The sequence below is a fragment of the Oncorhynchus clarkii genome, chromosome 3 (genome assembly GCF_045791955.1).
Source record: "Oncorhynchus clarkii lewisi isolate Uvic-CL-2024 chromosome 3, UVic_Ocla_1.0, whole genome shotgun sequence".
NCBI classification, from domain to species: Eukaryota; Metazoa; Chordata; class Actinopteri; order Salmoniformes; family Salmonidae; genus Oncorhynchus; species Oncorhynchus clarkii.
The window spans coordinates 56,987,809-57,009,220 of record NC_092149.1 but is presented as its reverse complement, the minus strand read 5'-3'; the positions used below and the strand labels follow the sequence as shown (position 1 = coordinate 57,009,220).

Below are 21,412 nucleotides of genomic sequence, written 5' to 3'. Positions count from 1 at the left end.
GTCGCATGGGGAGTTGAAGAATTCATCTAGCCAGTGAGACCCCTTTATTCCCTCAGTTTTCTCATCGCTTGGGGAGAACCCAACTATAGGTTAATCATTTATGAAAAATGTATGTAGTCAGATCTCTATGAGGTGAATATAATGTCACCGCAGACAATAAACAACTTTATTATGCCCAAACAACAAGATCATTAAAGGAAGAAAATACTTTTATTTTCAGGCCCAGTAGATATGAAACAAAACATAATTGCTTTCATTGTTTACTTGAATGCTTCGGAAACCGTTGTTGTCTAAAAAAGAAGAGATTTAAAAACACAGCTCACTGTAATTGGACTTGCAAACAAAAGAGGCTCCTTATATTACCACTGTAACCATGTTTCCATCCAGTTTTTTATGCAAGTAAAATCATAGTACAAAAAACTAAATGGCAGCTGTAATGGAAACAGGAAGATTCGGTGTAATTTTATAAATGCAGACAGATCATTTGTTCATTCAACATGTTGGGATCTTTTTGTGTCGGTAAAATGTATAAGCAGGAAATGGTGGTGGAAACGCCTTTAATGCACAAATATTGATATAATAACCATCATATCGAAGTAAATCAGGAGTCACGCGATGATATGGTGTGTGGTCCTCCCACTACGACTCGGGAAACCATTCAGTTTATTAGGCTACAGATAAAATAAGTTGTGATTAAACTTCACAGGGTGGTGAAAGTGCACGGTGATGGGCTTGATGCTGCTTTCCGATCAATATTGCAGGTCTTATTCTGGTGACATCATGATCGATGCTTGACTACCGTTTGACAAATAAAAACATTCTCGCTATTATCCATAATAATCTCATCATATAGACCAGCATACCCTCACAGCCTACCCGCACTGTGTCTGCGAGCTGTTGGCTAGAGCGCAGGTGCCAAGACCAGAGTACATTTGCTATTTAACACATCAGTTTTTGTGACCAAACTGTCGGTAAAGTTGAAAATGCAATGGAAACGCATTGAACTTTCGGTTTTATTCAGTACATGAACACTTATGCGAAAATGTACATTTCGTCTTGACTACGTCGTCACACACTGGTTTTTATCCTCAAAAAGTCAGTTTAGTGGAAACATAGCACTGGTGGGAAATGTTCATATTTTGTTTATGCAGATTCCTGAATATTTGCATGAAAACCTGTCGCCAATTGAATGGAAACCTAGCTAATGATGCACTTTCTATCCTGCTGTATAAAAGATGGCTTTTTTTCATGCTACATCATAAGAAGCTTTACAGAAAGGTTATCATTATGGCCAGGCCTACACTTCATTTGCCAGAGACAGAAATAGATCCATATGCTAAATATAAGCTGCATAATGTGCAAAACTAAAAGAGGTTGAACTGAAGCAAACAAGAAGGGATTTGTAAAAAGCGGATTATCATAACATGATAACTTCTACTTCATATGTACATGTTTCATCTGCATGAAAAAGGGAAACTTTATATTGCTCACCTTTTCACGATAATGACAGGAAGATCTTACATTACATCATATTTGAGTAACAGGAAACATTTACTCTCACCATTTATCTAGATGAAAGCATCACCTTGTCTCTCCTGTCATTTGAAAATTCCAAGTAATTTATTCTCTGGAAGAGTCTTGATAAATAAGTTATTCCTAACTCCTTGAGACGGTAGCTCATATCCCTATATGGAAATATAGATTTAATCAGATCTTCCCCTTTGTTTGAGCACGTTTGGAAACCAATTTCCTCGTGATTACTTTGATTTAACTGGAAAACAATACACGGACACCACTTCCGTTAAGCTGATCTATGGAAGTGTATTGTTGAATTATTAACCTAGCTCTTATCCCAGACTCCCCAAAACCATCATTATATCCTCAAACTATATCTGACGCTAATGGAAAGCAAACAACTGATTTATTGCGATTCATCATGATGGTTGAACGTTTTTGAAAGAATCTTGATGCAAATATTAAAATCAGGCTATATATACTTTAAACAAACTTTTACTAGGCAATGCAGTTAGGAACAAATTCTTATTTACAATGACAGCCTACCAGGGAACAGTGGGTTAACTGCCTTGTTCAGGGTGAGAACGACAGACTTTTACCTTGTTAGCTCAGGGATTCGATCCAGCAACCTTCCGGTTACTGGCCCAACCCTCTAACCAATAGGCTACCTGCTACCTTCTATATCAAACTTTATTTTAGCATCAATGCATGAATATGGGGAAATCCTATGGTGTAGAATTACCACCACTCCAAACTCATAAATTATAGTACAGTTGAAGTCGGAAGTTTACATACACTTAGGTTGGAGTCATTAAAAATCATTTTTCAACCACTCCATAAGTGTCTTGTTAACAAACTATAGTTTTGGCAAGTTTGTTAGTACATGTACTTTGTGCATGACACAAGTCATTTTTCCAAAAATTGTTTACAGACAGATTATTTCACTTATCACAATTCCAGTGGGTCAGAAGTTTACATACTCTAAGTTGACTGTGCTTTTTAAACAGCATGGAAAATTCCAGAAAATTATGTCATGGCTTTAGAAGCTTCTAATAGGCAAATGTATATCATTTGAGTCAATTGGAGGTGTGTGGATGTATTTCATGGCTTTACCTTCAAACTCAATGCCTCTTTGCTTGACATCATGGGAATATCAAAATAAATCAACCAAGACCACAGAAAAACAATTGTAGACCTCCACAAATCTGGTTCATCCTTGGGAACAATTTCTAAACGCCTGAAGGTACCACATTCATCTGTACAAACAGTAGTACGCAAGTATAAACACCATGGGACCATGCAGCCGTCATACCACTCAGGAAGGAGAAGCGTTCTGTCTAGAGATGAACGTACTTTTGTGCGAAAAGCACAAATCAATCCCAGAACAACAGCAAAGGACCTTGTGAAGATGCTAGAGGAAACAAGTACAAAAGTATCTATATCCCCAGTAAAATGAGTCCTATATCGACATAACCTGAAAGGCCACTCAGCAAGGAAGAAGCCACTGCTCCAAAACCACCATAAAAGCCGGACTATGGTTAGCAACTGCACATGGGGACAAAGATCATACTTTTTGGAGAAATGTCCTTTGGTCTGATGAAACAAATATAGAACTATATGGCCATAATGACCATTGTTGTGTTTGGAGGAAAAAGGGGGAGGCTTGCAAGCCAAAGAACACCATGCCAACTGTGAAGCCCTGGGGTGGCAGCATCCTGTTGTGGGGGTGCTTTGCTGCAGGAGGGACTGGTGCACTTCATAAAATAGATGGCATCATGAGGGAAGAAAATTATGTGGATATTTTGAAACAACATCTCAAGACATGAGTCAGGAAGTTAAAGCGTGGTCACAAATGGGTCTTCCAAATGGACAATGACCCCAAGCATATTTCCAAAGTTGTGGCAAAATGGCTTCAGGACAACAATGTCAAGGTATTGGAGTGGCCATCACAAAGCCCTGACCTCAATCATATAGAAAATTTGTGGGCAGAACTGAAAAAGCGTGTGCGAGCAAGGAGGCCTACAAACCTGACTCAGTTACACCAGTTACGTCAGGAGGAATGGGACAAAATTCACCCAACTTATTGTGGGAAGCTTGTGGAAGGCTACCCGAAACGTTTGACCCACGTTAAACAATTTAAAGGCAATGCTAGCAAATACTAATTGAGTGTATGTAAACTTCTGACCTACTGGGAATGTGATGAAAGAAATAAAAGCTGAAATACATAATTCTCTCTACTATTATTCTGACATTTCAAATTCTTAAAATTAATTGGTGATCCTAACTGACCTAAAACAGGGAATTTTACCAGGATTAAATGTCAGGAATTGTGAAAAACTGAGTTTAAATGTATTTGGCTAAGGTGTATGTAAACTTCTGACTTCAACTGTATATACTCATCTTATTTCCATGTAATTTGTTATTCCTAAACCATTTCTGTATTCGGTCTATTCTGCTTTGTTTCAATTGAGTAACAATGTCAATTTGACATGATGACCAAAGGCAGAAGAATATTGGATTACATACTTCGGTACACTGTAATCCGTTATCCCACAACATACACTGTCAATGTCAGTCAGTGTGTCTTGACCAGTACCGCTGTTACAAACCCCCCCATGCCAACACTTATCAAATTACTCTCAATGTAATGTTCCTATTATACGGTCCCCACTCTCCCACCACTCTCCTGTCTTAAGAGTAGAGTCGGAGAGCTAAGGGGCTGCTCCCTACAGGCCTGGAGTGTCTCTAATTCAGAGTCATATTGTCTGACGGATGGCTGTAGCAGGGCCACTTACAGATGCTCCAGGAAATGAGCCCTGCCTGTCTGACTGGCATCACTGAGGGTTCATTGACACAATGCCATGGGATGCCAACAGATGCTGTACAGATTATGCTACTCTATATATGGACCTAATTGTATAACTGTGGTTGGTGCAGATGGCAGCCCCCTGTCCTGGTGGGTGGACCAGGGTGGAGAGAGACGGACTTACTGGGGAGGCTTCCTGCCGGGGGTTCAGCAGTGCTCCTGCAGCCTGGAGGAAAACTGCATGGACATGAACTACTTCTGCAACTGTGATGCCGATACAGACTCATGGTAACAATGCAAATATGTCTCTCTGTGTATCTACTGCCCTGTCCATCAATATGATTTAGCTATGAATCTGTGTGCATATCTTCTATTTCTTGTCTCATCTTACATTTCCACATTTGTACACTATTCAGTATATTCCCTTTTGTCAAATATTGAGATTAAGTGGGTCACGACAGGGTAGGCGAGGGTTCCATCATTGTTTGATTCCTTCCACAGAGACCATGCTCTCCTCTCTGTATTGTAGGGCTAATGACACAGGAGTCCTCTCCTACAAAGAGCACTTACCAGTGAGTGAGATCGTGATTGGAGACACCAACAGAACAGGCTCTGAGGCACTCTACAGAATCGGCCCACTGCGTTGTTATGGTGACAGTAGGTGAACTCTTCTGTTTTGTTACATTTTTATCTTACAGATGGTCCCTTTAAACATCCTTGTTTTTCCACGGCAAATGCTGATGAAATATTGAGTATGTTCAAACGCTCCACTCAGTCCCAAGATATTCATCCTCATCTCTGTATCTTTCTTATGTGAGTCAGGACTTTCCTCTAAGAAGAAATGTGTATTTCCTGTTTTCTAGTGTCTGTGTGGAATGCGGCGTCCTTCTACCAGGAGTCATCCTACCTGCACTTCCCAACCCTCCAGGCAGAGCTCAGCGCTGACATCTCCTTCTACTTCAAGACCAGCGTCCCATCAGGAGTCTTTCTGGAGGACCTGGGCCTCAAGGACTTCATCAGAGTGGAGCTTAGCTGTGAGTTTGTGGGCCACACACGCACGCACAAACACACACACGCGCAGAAATAATCTGCACTTCATTTCATGAGAGCACTACATGTGACATAAAATCACAAATCTAATCTAATTTTATTGGTCGCGTACACATATTTTGCAGATGTTATCGCAGGTGCAGCGAAATGCTTATGTTTCTAGCTCCAACAGTGCAGTAATACCTAAGAATACAAAACAATACACACAAATCCCCCCAAAAATAATAAAGAAATTAAGAAATATCTGGTTGAGCAATGTCTGAGTCTGTAATATAAATATACTTTACGTATATAATGGTGTGTATAGACATTATGGACAATATGTTAGTATAAAAGGTGTGTACAGCAGTAGTTAAATAGGATGACATGTGCTTCAAAAAGCTGTCCAAGCTGTCCATCCAGATATAAACTTCATAGTGTAATCCAAATGATAAGATGTATTATAAAGCACAATTACAGCGCTATCATCAAGCTGTCAACTTAGCTTTGAATAGATGCAGAAAATGACCCATGTGCTTGGAGAGAGAAAGAGCATAAAAGAGGGTTGGAGGGGTAGCAGGCGGTGGGAAAGGAAATTCTCAGAACTCATTGTGCGGATGTACTTCTATTGAAGGGAAAATGTGAGAAACCGTTGACAGGAAAATGGAAGTACAAAATGTGAAGGATGAGTTCTCTGTGACCTGACTGTCAGCTATTCTCATCCTGTTCTGCTCCCTCAGCTCCATCCGTGGTGACGTTCTCCTTTGACGTGGGAAACGGGGGGGTGGTCCTTGCCGTCAAGTCCCATGTGCCCCTGAATGACAGGCAGTGGCACTATGTGAGGGCAGAGCGCAATGTGAAGGAGGCCTCTCTGCAGGTGGACCAGCTGCCCTTACGCTTCCTGGAAGCTCCATCTGATGGACACCTCCGCCTCCGGCTCAACAGCCAACTGTTTGTGGGTAGGACTGGCTTGTCCTCATAGCCTTAGTCTCAATCTCAACTGCCAGCTGTTTGTGGATGGGGCTGTTCTGCTCTCAGTCTCAGTCTCAACAACCAGTTGTGTGTTGGTAGGGCTGGCCTTGGCCTCAGTAATTATAATATATTTTATTTCATTAGACAGCCTTTAATTGTAGCCTTTCCCCCTCAAGTTCCACCAGAGATATACTGTATTGTCTCGGTACAGTTTCTATCTCAGGATTTACAGTGTCCTCAAATTTGACAGTAGGTCAAGGTATGAATTATAATGCTATTAGATATTCTTTTTCATATTCATTATCATTATTTCACTGTAACTTTCTGGTTATGCCAAGGCATTACACACATGAATGGGTTCCCTATAAGAAATTCCCAATGAGCTTTTCCTGAGATTAAACCTTTATTTGGTCATAAATCTTGATTTGTCATTCGGGGGCTATACTGTTTCTTCTGCTCATAATGGCTTGAAAGGTCAGCCCAACACTTCATCGTTATAGATATTCTTCCATATTTGCATATAGTTAGTCTTAATGAGGCCTCTCACACATGAATAGTTCCAGAGATGTCTTAGATGCTTACTGGGATTAAATCAAGGGTTGCAGTAAATCAGTGGGGTGCTTTCATAGGTATAAAGACTAGTTAGAAATGTTTTATAATGTATATAACATGTCATCTCCTCCTCTAGGGAGAACAGCAGCCAGGCAGAGGGGTTTCCTGGACTGTATTATATAGAGTAGTTATACATCTGTTATAGCATTGTATTAGGCATTATTAACTAGTTATATCCTGCAGTCTCACCTCTAGGAGGAACAGCAGATAGTACTTTGTGGAATATTATGCATGATATACTAATTATAAATGTGTTATAACACTGTAAAAGCCATATCAAGTCATTATAACCTGTGGTCCCTCCTCCAGGGGGAACAGCGGCCAGGCAGAGGGGCTTCATGGGCTGCATCAGAACTCTGAATATAAACGGCATGACCTTTAACCTGGAGGAGCGGGCTAAGATGACCCCGGGCGTAAGTGCAGGCTGCCCCGGCCACTGCAGCGGCTCCAGCAGTCTCTGCCACAACAGAGGGAGGTGCATCGAGAAGAACAGCGGCTATGTCTGTGACTGCTCCCAGTCTGCTTACGGGGGACCCTCCTGCAAGGAAGGTCTGTGAGGACATGCCCCCAAAAAACTAGATGTAAATGGGATCACTCATGAGATTGTCTATGATGAATTATTAAATGGAAAAACACTTAAAACACAATGATTAAGACATAAGAGTAGGCTTACACTTTGAAATTATTAATAATTTATCTAATACAGTTGGTACTTGGAACATTCTCCAGGTCCTCATCACACTGCATGTATTATACAATAGAGTGATGACATCCATATGCAACTGGTACTGTACAGCAAGGGGTGGAACAGTACACATATTCATGCTGAACGGTTCGATGGCCGATCCTGCGTCATCGTTTAAATCTACAATTTGGGAACATTTTAGCTTCCCAGTAGATTACAACGATGATGGACAGAGAGTTGTGGATTAAAAGTTAACAGTATGTCGCCACACTCAATGAGAATAGCCTATGCAGCCGGAGCAAGACGGAAACGCAAAGAAAAAACAACACAACATCTTCTCCCCTCTGCATTCAAGCATTCCTTGCCAGCTGATTCTGACCGGGCCAAAAAAAAAGAGAGCGATTGGTAGGCTGTGTTTATATTTTGTAGTCTTTGGTTTATAGACACGGATATGCGACATTCATTGTGGTTGAGAATGGGGGGTTTCAGCACCTCGTGAAAGTGCTCGAGCCACGTTATAACCTTCCCACTAGCACCCATTTCAGCAAACAGTTAATACCCGCTCTATAGACAAGTTTGTTGTTTAGCAACAAATACCAAGACATGCGCAAATATGGGGCAAAACATACGGGGTTGACTTAGATTCTTGACAACATGTAAACAATATTTAGTCTTCAATGTTTATTGAAATATAAATAAATGTGCACTATGAGCACTTGTTGTTGTTACATTTGTTGGTTAGCCATCTAACCATATTAGCATTGACATGAAATCAGTCAAAACACCTCAAACAAGACATGGTATCAAGAACCAAATTAAATTAGCTGAAACTAGACACTCACGATTCCCCACATGGCAGTCTTGTCATTGTTGCTCGCCATCTGGCCACCCAAAGTCACAACAACTCACGGACTTCTGCCCCATTGTGTTAGTGACGTTGTCAGCTAACCGAGCTATATAAACAAGCCAAAGCCAAAGTTTTCAATGAATTGGCCAATTCACCCTGTGTTGCGCTTACTTAACAGTGACAGCCCATCACATTACCCCAGAGTGGGAAAGGTACGGTGCTACAGACATGCCCCCTTTATGAGAGTCACAACTGCGCATCTGGCACTCAAGGAGTCAGTATGATGGTGCGTTCCTAACTAAGTGGGAATTTACCACATACGACTGGGAAAAATCCACTTGAACGGCCCTCCAAATGGTAATTACTAGTGGGAAACTCATCTATCATCCTGAGCACCCACTTCTCCCACATGGTGACCTCTGACGTCACCTACTAAGAAAACAGACTATAGAACAGCATTTCCGGCAGTTAAATGCAACATCAAAACATTATTTATAAAAATGCAATCTATTATTAACTTGGAAGCATGATAGCTGTACTTTATGCAGTTCAAAGTACAAATCACATTAACGCATCTAACTGATATTTATAACTTCACAACTGATACACTTCCACCCTTTTTTTTATTTACTTAACTAGGCAAGTTAGTTATGAAGAAATTCTTATTTACAATGACTGCCTAGGAACAGTGTGTTATCAGCCTTGTTCAGGGGTAGAACAGCATAATTATTATATATCATTTTTTTTTACCTTGTCAGCTCAGGGAATTGATCCAGCAATCTATCAGTTACTGGCCCAACACTCTAACCACTAGGCTACCTGGCACTCCACCTGCCACATGGTTACATACGTAGCATCAGAGTGGCAACTTGAGATGCCCAACATAACAACCCTGTCACAACAGACAGGAACATTGTGAATGGCATTTCATTTTCCCGATGTACCAAACTGAACCCCAAAACCACAATAGGTACCGGACCATGGGTTTGGTGAACCATTACACTCATATGTACACTTCTCCACCCCCCTGTGGAAACTCTTTTTTACCTTGCCAGGTTTTGAACAGTCATACTTTACAACAGAAGCCCTGTTAATACTTGGTTCTAACATGCATCCTTTGTCCTGATCTTTTCCACATCCTGATTATCCCCAATGTTTTTTGACAAGTGTAGATGATTAAAGATCTGACTGTGATCTGATCTTCCTCAACACCTACCGAGGTAGTCAGATGCATTGTGTCTGTCTTACAATTGTAGACGGATCTCCACAGTGAAACCATTTAAATCATCATCCCGCCCTATAAAATCATTGACACATATTGATGCCATTGACTTATGGCATCAATATGTGTCTTAAAATAAATAAATATTATTTTGAAAGAATATCTGTCAAGTAATTAGCATAGAGGCAGGGACCAGGATATCTGATCACAATGCAGGGACAGTGGATGGATAAGAGACTACCACTACCATTTTGCTACCGTGTGTTGATGCAACAGTTACAATGTGGGCACAATCAGAAAGTAAATAAGATCAGGACAAAGGACACATTGGATGCGTTTACACAGGCAGCCCAATTCTGACATTTTTTTTCACTAATTGGTCTTTTGGCAATCAGATCATCTCTGAAAAATTATGAGAAAACATCTGCTGTGATTGGTCAAAATACTAATGAGTGAAAAAAAAGACCTGAATCCAGCTGCCTGTGTAAACACAGACATGTTAGCCACAGGTATAAACGAGGCTAGAAAGAGCAGTTTTAAGCAAAAAGCAGGATGTAGCGACCGCCGCATGTGTGGGATTCTTGCATATTTTGAGATAGCTTGTTTTTCTCTGAAGCACTGGATATACTTGTTCCTGAGCCTCTTTTCAGTTAAGCAATCTTTGCCTTCAATCATGTTTCAGAAAGAAAGCAATATTGACTTATCATAACCCTGTTCTGTCTTTGTAGATTCTTCTTTATTTCTACTGTCTGCTCTTGTGTGGGTGGAGCGCTTTTCATTCTCTTTCCACAAAGTCATGACTTGTTATGAAACTTAGTTATGAAAACATAAAACTCGCTGAGAATGTGCTTAGACAAAGCTATAATTATGCAATATCTTCCTTTGTCCATGAATAATTTTGAAGAGAACGGGGGAAGAGAAAAGAACGGAATGTTTTGAGAGGTGTTCACTTTGCTCTTAAAGTGGAGGTGTTGAGATCAGTGGCATTCAGAGTGCAGATTGGAGTCCATCTGAAAAAGACATCAAAGAGGGAGAAGATGAGATGACAGATCCTTGCTGCTCTGCTTTCTCTGGTCTGTCTGAGAGGATCTGGCTCTCACATTCACACTAATCTAGGCCTCCATTATCATGGAGCAGACACTTCTTTAACAAAGGGTGTTCTGTTTCTTATAGGAGGTACACGTCGTTCTATTTCGTCCCAGGACATTGACAGAACGTGTATTTGTCAGGAGTGTTGGTGATTTTTAAAATTCTGACTGGTGATTAGGTTCAGCTAAGTGCAGCTACAACTTAGAAAATGTAATCAACAATTGATGTAATGAATTCAGTGTATAATAGCATGACTCCCCTAATGATCCATCCTCTCTCTCTGTGTCCATGCAGAGGTGTCTGTGTCATTTGACAGAGAGTCGTCGGTGACCTACACCTTCCAGGAGCCTTTCTCTGTGATGCAGAACAGAAGCTCCCAGGCGTCCAGAGTCTACAGAGAGAGCAGTAGGGCCAGAGAGAACATGGCTTTCAGCTTCATGACCACACAAAGCCCTGCCATGCTGCTCACTGTCAGCACCTTCAGCCAGCAGTACATAGCAGTCATCCTGGCACTCAATGGTAGGGACACCTCTACCATTCATTTGTTTGTAACAGTGGAGGCTGCTGAGGGGATGATGGCTTATAATAATGGCTGGAATGGAGTGAAGGGAATGGTATCAAACACGTGCTTGATACCATTCCATTTACTCCAGTCCAGCCATTATTATAAGCCGTCCTTCCCTCAGGAGCCTCCACTGGTCTGTAGTACGTACAATAATTGAATCATTTCTAATGTGTCCTGTCTATGCTTTGAACATATTTCCAGATTTCTGGAAAAAGTTGGCGCTCCACCAAGGCTTTAGCAAAGGGGGTTGTAATGGCTCAATTAGCTAGCAGAGTGCAACTCTAAATTCAGAATTGAATCTCATTATATGGAGTGTTTTCTCCCATTGTACCTCACAGCAAAAGGCTGAAAGAACCAAGTTGCCTTGCACAACTTTCAACACAAAAAATGCAATATGTTTTTTTTTTTAATAGAATGATGGAATTATAGTCCCTTCACAAATATGGAAGAAGTAATATGTCATGTTGAGAATATTTCCATCCATTACATAACGGACAGTAATAAATTAAAAAAAATGAACCTTGACAGATCCAGGTTTAGCAATGCGTCTCAGCCTATTCAGCCTCATCCATAACGACGCCATGAACACTCCAGATCACGCACCTTAGACCTCTAATCTGACATCCTTCCAAGTAGAACAGAAAGCCCACCAGCATCGTGTTGAGTTACACCGTTTTTCTTTAAGTCGTCGCTCCTTTATGCTCGTTTGTGTTCATCGGGGCATGTGGAAGAGTCACGCCTTTGTAAATATTGGAGGATCAGGAGGACATTTCATCCACGGTAATCTCCGGCACCCGGGCACAGTCAGGGGTTTCTCATAACATATCATAAAACCATTCGCCGAACTGAGCTGGAATTGTAGTATTGACCCATCTTCACTTGATAATGCAAAGCTCTCTGCCTCTCAGATCTAGTGTCGTGTGTGTGGGAGGAACATCGAGGCTGTTCGAGGATAACTATTTATACATCTACAGATGTAGGATCTTAATTTCATCACTCTTTTGTTGAGGGGCATCAATAGAGAAGCACACTGGAGTGTATAAAACATTAGGAACACCTTCCTAATATTGAGTTCATCCCCTTTTGCCCTCAGAACAGCCTCAATTTGTCAGTGCATGGACTCTATTAGGTTTTGAAAGTATTCCATAGGGATGCTGGCCCAAGTTGACTCCAATGCTTCCCACAGTTGTGTCAAGTTGGTTGGATGTCCTTTGGGTGGTGGACCATTCTAGATACACACGGGAAACTGTTGAGCGTGAAAATCCCAGCAGCGTTGCAGTTCTTGACACACTCAAAGCGGTGCGACTGGCATCTACTACCATACCCCGTTCAAAGGCACTTAAATATTTTGTCTTACCCATTCACCCTCTGAATGGCACACATACACAATCCAGGTCTCAATTGTCTCAAGGCTTAAAATCCTTCTTTAACCGGTCTCCTCTCTTTCATTCAGTCAGAATGCTATTTTCATTTATATGGTTCTTGGCATTCCAAACTAATTTAGATTGATAGATGTGCGTGGGGCATTGAATAGGTTAAGATGAGGTGATCCTCATGAGATAAGTTTATCTATTTAAATTAAAGGTTATTGTCAAGCCTCTGGCGTTTTAATGAATAAACAACTCTCGGGACAATCTCATCGGCACAGCTCATGGAAAATTGCCAAATTCAAAGAAACAAAGGCAATAACATTTCCAAAGCACCAAAAGGGCATTTAATGGATATTTCAAAATCCGTTTTCATTTTCGTATATACTTTAGCCCGAATGAAAATTAGAGATATTTGCATAGTCCCCACATTGACTTTGATGCATGACTTTTACGTCCAATAGTCCAATAGTCCCACGCATCAAGGTACAGTGCCTTCAGAAAGTATTCAGACCCCTTGAATTTCCACATTTTGTTACATCACAGTCTAATTCTAAAATGTATTAAAACAAAAATAATAATTATCATCAATCTACACACAATACCCCATGACAGAGCAAAAATAGGTTTATATAAATGTTTGTGAATGTATTACATATAAAAGATGAAATATCACATTTGCATAAGTATTCAGACCCTTTGGCGGTGATTACAGCATTGAGTCTTCTTGGGTATGATGCTACAAGCTTAACACTTAACACTTAAACTCAAAGGGACAATTCCTTCGACCTCATGGCTTGGTTTTTGCTCTGACATGCACTGTCAACTGTGGGACCTTATATAGACAGTGTGCCTTTCCAAATCATGTCCAATCATCTAAATTTACCACAGGTGGACTCCAATCAAGTTGTAGAAACACCTCATGGATGATCAACGGAAACAGGATGCACCTCAGTTTAATTTTGAGTCTCATAGCAAAGGGTCTAAATACTTTCGTAAATAAAACATTTGCAAATGTACGCATATTGTGCGTAGATTGCTGATTTTTTAAAATGTAATTTAATCGATTTTAGAATAAGGCTGCAACGGAACAAAATGTGTAAAAGTCAAGTAGTCTGAATACTTTCCGAAGGCACTGTGAGTTTTAGATCTTTCAATGCATGGTTTTCACCTAGTTTGTGCTGTGTTCTGCAGGGAGTCTCCAGATCTGGTATCGTCTCCATGTGTACAGGAAGCCAGATGTGTTCAGCCCCAGCCCCAGCAGCCTGGCAGACGGACGCCTCCACCGTATCAGAATCCACCGTCAGGGGAAAGATGTCTACCTACAGGTGAGCAATGGATACATGTACAAGAGGTGTAGATACTGTGCAGTGTAATTCCTTCGCAGCATCTGGGCAGTATTGTATACTGTTAAGAAAGTGCTTTAGTTCCCAATCAATTTAGCTGGACTACAGCAATTTGCAGCCATTTAGATGAATCAGTATTTCCTGTAATCCTCGTTTTTATTACTTGATTGCTTTCCACATTCCCCCAGATCGATCAGGACATCCACAGAAAGTACACCCTGTCATCTGATGCGGAGTTGATATTAATCAGATCATTGACTTTGGGCAAAGTCATCGGTAAGCCCGCCTATGAAATGATACTGCCATGCATGGAGCTATTTTGAATAATGAAATGAGGACCACGTGCACACGTGTGTTGTTTCATGACTTTATGTGATGCTGTTCACACCTATTTCTCCACATTTTCAAACCCGTTCTCAGAATAGCTTTTGTAAAACCGGACATGCTGATGTAAAGATTTTACCATCAATGCTGTAGCATAATTATTTGTTTATCCCTCACTGCGGTTGCCATAGAAACCTTATCTTCAATTCAGGAGGCAAAGGAGGCTGAATCTAATAAAGGCTGTATAAAGATTAATTGATGGGGAGGCTAAATCTAATATAGGCTGAATAAAGATTCATTGATGGGGACTAAAAGGGTTCTGACAGAGAGCAAATAAGAGTTGAATACAATAACCTAAGCAGAAAGCCAACTCACTCTCTCTCTCTCTCTCTCTCTCTCTCTCTCTCTCGCTCTCTCTCTGTATCCTACTCACTCACTCCTCTAATCAAAAGCATACAAATGAAGATCTACTAAATATGCTCTACATACATATCTTCCACAATGACTAATTTGTACATCATAAAAGCACAAATTGCTAGCACAAACTGGAATATGTTCTGGGATTATTCTGATGGCATTGAGGAGTACACCACATCAGTCACTGGCTTCATCAACAAACCAAAAAATTCACCTTTATTTAACAAGGTAACCTAGTTGAGTACAAGTTCTCATTTACAACTGCGACCTGGCCAAGATAAAGCAAAGCAGTGCGACACAAACAACATCACAGTTACACATGGAATAAACAAGCGTACAGTCAATAACACAATAGAAAAACAAATAAAAGAAAGTCGATATACAGTGTGTGCAAATGGCGTGAGGAGGTAAGGCAATTAATAGGTCATAGTAGCGAAGTAATTACAATTGAGCAGATTAACACTGGAGTGATAGATGATGATGTGCAAGTAGTGATACTGGTGTGATAAGTGCATCGATGACATCGTCACCACAGTGACCGTACGTACATATCCCAACCAGAAGCCATGGATTACAGGCAACATCTGTACTGAGCTAAAGGGTTGAGCTGCGACTTTCAAGGAGTGGGACTCTAACCCAGAAGCCTATAAGAAATCTCGCTATGCCCTCCGACGAACCATCAAACAGGCAACGCGTCAATAGAGGACTAAGATTGAATCGTACTACACTGGCACCGACGCTCGTTGGATGTGCCAGGGCTTGCAAACTATTACAGACTACAAAGGGAAGCACAGCCACGAGCTGCCCAGTGACACGAACCTACCAGTCAAGCTAAATTACTTCTTTGCTCGCTTCGAGGCAAGTAACACTGAAACATGCATGAGAGCACCAGCTGTTCCGGATGACTGTGTGATCACGATCTCCGTAGCCGATGTGAGTAAGACCTTTAAACAGGTCAACATTCACATGGCCGCAGGGTCAGATGGATTTCCTGGACGTGTACTGCGAGCATGTGCTGACCAACTGGCAAGTGTCTTCACTGACATTTTCAACCGGTCCTTGACTGAGTCTGTAATACCAACATGTTTCAAGCAGACCACCATAGTCCCTTTGCCCAACAACACTAAGGTAACCTGCCTAAATGACTACCGACCCATAGCACTCACGTCTGTAGCCATGAAGAGTATTGAAAGGCTAGTCATGGCTCACATCAACACCATTATCCCAGAAACCCTAGACCCACTCCAATTTGCATACCACCCCAACAGATCCCACCTGGACATAAGAAACAACTATGTGAGAATGCTATCCATTGACTATAGCTCAGTGTTCAACACCATAGTGCCCTCAAAGCTCATCACTAAGCTAAGGACCCTGGGACTAAACATCTCCCTCTGCAACTGGATCCTGGACTTCCTGACGGGCCGTCCCCAGGTGGTAAGGGTAGGGAACAACACATCCCCCACGCTGATCCTCAACACGGGGGCCCCTCAGGGGTGCGTGCTCAGTCCCCTCCTGTACTCCCTGTTCACTCATGACTGCATAACATAGCACGACTCTAACACCATCATCAAGTTTTGCCGACGACACAACAGTGGTAGGCCTGATCACCAACAACGATGAGACAGCCTATAGGGAGGAGGTCAGAGACCTGGTTGCATCACTGCCTGGTATGGCAACTGCTCGGCCTCGACCGCAAGAACTATGGGCATAGTGCGTCCGGCCCTGTACATCACTGGGGATAAGCTTCCTGCCATCCAGGACATCTATATCAGGCGGTGTCAGAGGAAGTCCCTAAAAATTGTCAAAGACTCCAGTCACCCTATTCATAGACTGTTCTCTATGCTACCGCACGGCAAGTGGTACCAGAGCGCCAAGTCTAGTTCCAAAAGGCTTCTTAACAGCTTCTACCCCCAAGCCATAAGACTCCTGAACAGCTAATCAAAGGGCTACCCAGACCCCTCTTTTACGCTGCTCCTACTCTCTGTTTATAATCTATGCAATCACTTTAACTCTACCTACATATTACCTCAATTACCTCAACTAACCGGTGCCCCCGCACATTGACTCTGTACCGGTACCCCCTGTATATAGCCTCGCTTGTTATTGTACTGCTGCTGTTTAATTATATGTTATTATTTGTTATTTTTTTATTATCTATTTTTTACTTAACACGTTTTTAAACTTCTTAAAGCATTGTTGGTTAAGGGCTTGTAAGTAAGCAACACCTGTTGTTTTCAGCGCATGTGACAAATAAAAATTTGATTTGATTTGATATGTTTTATTTGTTTTAGCTCACAAGAAACTTGTTCTCTTGTGGGATAACTTTCTTTCCCGTGAGAGACTATACTGCTTTAACAGCTCAATGTTAATCCTGAATTACAGGAGGAGAAAATTTTGATGAGGAGGTGATGCAGGCAGGATCTAAGGGCTTCATTGGCTGCCTCTCATCAGTCCAGTTCAATCACGTGGCTCCACTGAAGGCAGCGCTACTAAACCGTGGCAGCTCATTGGTCAGCGTACGGGGTCACCTGGTGGAGTCTAACTGTGGGGTGCTGGCTGACTCAACAACTTCACACCCACTCTCAGGTAAGCTATTGTAAAACACAGTGTCCACTTAGCTAACTGGATAAAACTCAGGTCGAACAAATATATTTGTTTGTTTACTATGCCACAGCTGTTCAGCTTTCATTCTGGAAACCATTTGAAGGTGTGTGGAATCAACTGTGGATGTCCAGTTTTGTCTCTGGCTTAAAGCATCATTATTACATTTTAGGGATAAATCAGGAACGAATCGACACCACAATGAGCTGATGCCTGACAGCCTAATGGAAGTTTTGTTATCATTGTTTACACAGTTACAAAAATACGTTATCTTCTGCCACATACACCCTGTTGAGGAACATCCGTTGGCTGCACAGCTCATTCACTCATTACTGAAAGTTAATTAATTAGCCGGCTTCTCTTTTCTTCTCTGCCAGATCAAGCTGCGAAAGCAAACAAAGATAAGGAGCAGCAAGGCAATGACACCCGGCATGATTCAGCAGTAATTGGAGGTTTGTTTCTCTATTTTGTCTTAATTTATTGGTCCTGTCTTACTATGAAATTAGCCTATTTTTCTTTCTTCCTTTCTCTCTTTCTTTTCTTTCTTCTCATTTTTGTGGTTGTCTCCTTGATAACCTAACCTGTGATGTCATAACTAACCCATGCTCGTCTACAGGAGTGGTGACAGCAGTGGTCTTCATCACTCTGTGTGTGGTGGTGGTGATGACCCGTTTCCTTTACCAACACCGGCAAGCCCAGAGAGATGCCAGCATCAAGGAGAAGGAGCACCGACACAACCTGGAAACAGCCTACCGGAGAGAAGCAGCCTACCAGGCCGAACCGGTCTACCGGGCCGAATCAGCCTACCGGACAGAGCTCCACCTCCACGACAGCGCCACCCTCAGGGACAACAGGGAGTACTACATCTGACCACAGCATCCAGCCAAGCCTTTTAGCCATCGCTGCTTACCTTTATTCTGTTTTGTCCAGCTGTCTGCACGGGAGGAGACATCCAGACTTTTTCCTCGCTCCTCTGCGGTAGAAATGAAGAATTCATTCTCCTTTAGGGAACTGTGGGAATATCCTGGTGGGGAACGTCTTCCCATTTCTGTCTAGATATTTCGTAGGACAGGACTTGTAGCTGCAAAGATGTTGACCGGTCGGCTTACGAATGCTGGTGATGGGACAGGAAAATGGTGCCATAAGAGATTGAAGCATTTGGGTATGGTGCAACGGATTTATCCAATGATAGGAATACAAAGAGCCTGGAAGGGTTAGAATAGGCAGGCAATGTTATAGGAAGTGTAGGCAATGTTATGGTATAAAGCCACATAGAGGAAAACATGGACAGTGGCACTGTTTTGGTGGCTCAATGTATGTAGATTGCGAAGATTAAACTCTCCCACTGTCATGTGGGGAAGAAATCTCATGTTCTGACTCAGAGAATCTACGCACACATGCAATGAATCTATTTCAAATTCCTAAGAAAATGGTTAGAAGTTTAACAGAATGGAATGGTTGAAAAGACTAAACGCAAAGGCCATCTTAGATAATATACTATTGAAAAACACAGAGTAAGATAAGTATTGTTTTACTGATCTTGATAATGCAGTGATTAATTAAGATTAAATTAATTCCACAAAGAACTGATATTAAAATTAAATCTCCATTTCAATATATCCTTAAATAAAGCCATTTAAAAATGAGGTGCCCCGGACCGGTTTCCTACATTATAATTATTTGAAAGTTTGATTTAAAATTCTTCTTTCTCCACAATGTTCTTGAGGTTTCTAATACACATGCTGGGCTGGATTGTATTGCTGCAAGAAAGGGAATGTAAAAATATCCCAGCTAACTGGAACATCGGCTAGCGGTCCCCTAGCAAGAAAACCTAACCATCATATACCACAGAAGTGGCTGCCGGGCCAAGGGTTAGAGGAGTCTTCAAAGAGCTGCCATATACAAAGCTTAAGTTGTTCACCCAAGCTTTTTAGATTTATTTTGGGTATTTTTATTGTTTTGTTTGTTTCCTTCAGTAAACATTTTGTTCTGTCACGCGTTTGATCTGTTCACGCATTTGCTACCATTTTATATTGTATTTTTTATTAAAAGTTTTTAATTCATTGCTACTGCTTGACGTCAACAGTATCCCTGTGTTAGATCTACAGTATAAAGTGATTAGTATATACTGGTATTTAATGCTGGATATTGATGCTTAGTTTAGTGTAATTTTTCTCTGAAAATTAAGTGGGAAAGGATAATCGGCACTAAGTGCAAAATAACACAGTTTGACAGTTTATCAATAATAAAACAGAGAATGAGAATGAAAATCGTATACGCAAACATCTTTGATGAGCAACAGTTCATAAACACACCATCACCAAAATAATGAAATTGGCGGAAGTATTGCCTGAAAACATTTTTTTCTTTCATATTAAAGTGTCCTTGACAGCAAGTTATGGTTAACCTCTGAGACTCTGAAATCCTTTTTGTACTCATGTTGATATTGTGGTTATTTTGAGGGCCCATTTTGTATGGCTATAATTGTACAGGTATATTATGAATATATGTTTAATAAAACCAAACATTCTTTTTGAAAAATAATGATCTCTTTCAGAGAAGTTTTATGCTACATCACCTGTATCTCAATCTTTAACTTTCTTATTGTCTTTATATGAGTGATTGTGTTGTTTTTACATGCGTGTAGAAGCATACATAGACCAAGGATGGTAAATGCCAAGAGGTGGTCCTTTGTATCCTGATATAGTAGAAACATTCATTATGTGCTGTGAAACTACATCCTCCTTCCTACAAATGTTGTTATGGTAAATGTGCAAAATGGAATCTGACCTAATTCAATCACAAAGCCACAGTATTTAATTACTTTAATGGGTGGGAAATTGTGTTGTCTCTAAATTAATTGTGCTTTCTTCAGTATTTTATCCTGACGAGTCGAGTCAAATATTACAACACCGGGATATATTCTTATTCATCCAATTAAGTGTCCAATTAAAAAAATGAATTCCTGCTATTTTATTTAATTAATTGCATTATAAATGTATTACCGTGGAGTACCCATTTATATTGCCCTTTTTCTATTATATCCTGGTCTAACCCATGGTTCTGTCAATCATAAGATAACATGGTGTCTCCATGAGTGGCTTTAGTAGTGTGGCAATGGGCAAGGCCAAGGAAGTTTCATTTCAGCTAAAATACTTTGCATATTGCTAGGTGTGTTTTCTTCTCAAAACGTAAATGAGTGGAAAGCCACCTAAGAAAACCCCTTTTGCGTGCATGCAAACTGGATTGCTCCAGATCTATTACGGTTGCTCAAGGTATGGTTGTAAAATATGTCTCCAGTGAAAGGGAGTATTTTCAAAGATGGATAATGCTGTGTTTACTGGTCTTTGGGGAGACATTTATTTTACCACCACTGTGTTTAACATAATTGTTGTGTTTATTTGAGATTCACCCTCATATCTAGAACACGGTGTACTGTAGCACCAATTCACTTGGTATATCTATTCCTGGGTTTCGACATCATGATATTGTCCTGGGGAAGGACCTTTGTGTACCTGTGAAGGCACATGAAGAAGATGGAAGAACGCAGCAGGCCTTTCTCCCAGCCCCAAGCACTGTAGAGCCAGATGAGGGTTACTGTGACATACATGATGCAGACACTGTAGATCACTGTAATATGCATCTATAGAAAATACTTATATGGTGACATGGATCCCTGTGGACACACACAGTGATTTATCAGTTAATAATAATATATGCCATTCAGCAGACACTTTTATCCAAACCGAAATACAGTTATGCGGGCATACATTTTAAGTATGGGTGGCCCGCCAACCCTGGTGGTACAAGTGCCATGCGCTACCAACTGAGCCATGCAGGACCAGTTCTCCCTCTGTATCTCCCTGTGCTTCAGCTTCTCTCATTCTGTTTACAGCCAGCACGGAGCTACTTTGTATTAGTATACTGTGTACACCAGTAGAGGCTCCTCAGAGGAGGAAGGGGAGAACCATCCTCCTCAGTGAATTTCCTAAAAATGTAAATTCTAAAACAT

The 21,412-nt window shown here is 41.1% G+C and overlaps 1 protein-coding gene across 1 annotated transcript in view; it reads left to right on the top strand.

Moving 5' to 3' along the window:
• LOC139399554 (contactin-associated protein-like 5) overlaps positions 1-19,856 on the top strand; it is a 94,528-nt gene extending 74,672 nt beyond the window's left edge. The window contains exons 13-23 of the mRNA XM_071144927.1: positions 4,453-4,609; positions 4,851-4,978; positions 5,185-5,355; positions 6,091-6,309; positions 7,244-7,483; positions 11,072-11,296; positions 13,904-14,037; positions 14,244-14,331; positions 17,182-17,385; positions 17,778-17,852; positions 18,017-19,856. Of these exons, the coding sequence (XP_071001028.1) occupies positions 4,453-4,609; positions 4,851-4,978; positions 5,185-5,355; positions 6,091-6,309; positions 7,244-7,483; positions 11,072-11,296; positions 13,904-14,037; positions 14,244-14,331; positions 17,182-17,385; positions 17,778-17,852; positions 18,017-18,270 (1,895 nt within the window). The 3' untranslated portion in view covers positions 18,271-19,856. The remainder of the gene's footprint in view (positions 1-4,452; positions 4,610-4,850; positions 4,979-5,184; positions 5,356-6,090; positions 6,310-7,243; positions 7,484-11,071; positions 11,297-13,903; positions 14,038-14,243; positions 14,332-17,181; positions 17,386-17,777; positions 17,853-18,016) is intronic.
• The last annotated feature ends 1,556 nt before the right edge of the window (positions 19,857-21,412 follow it).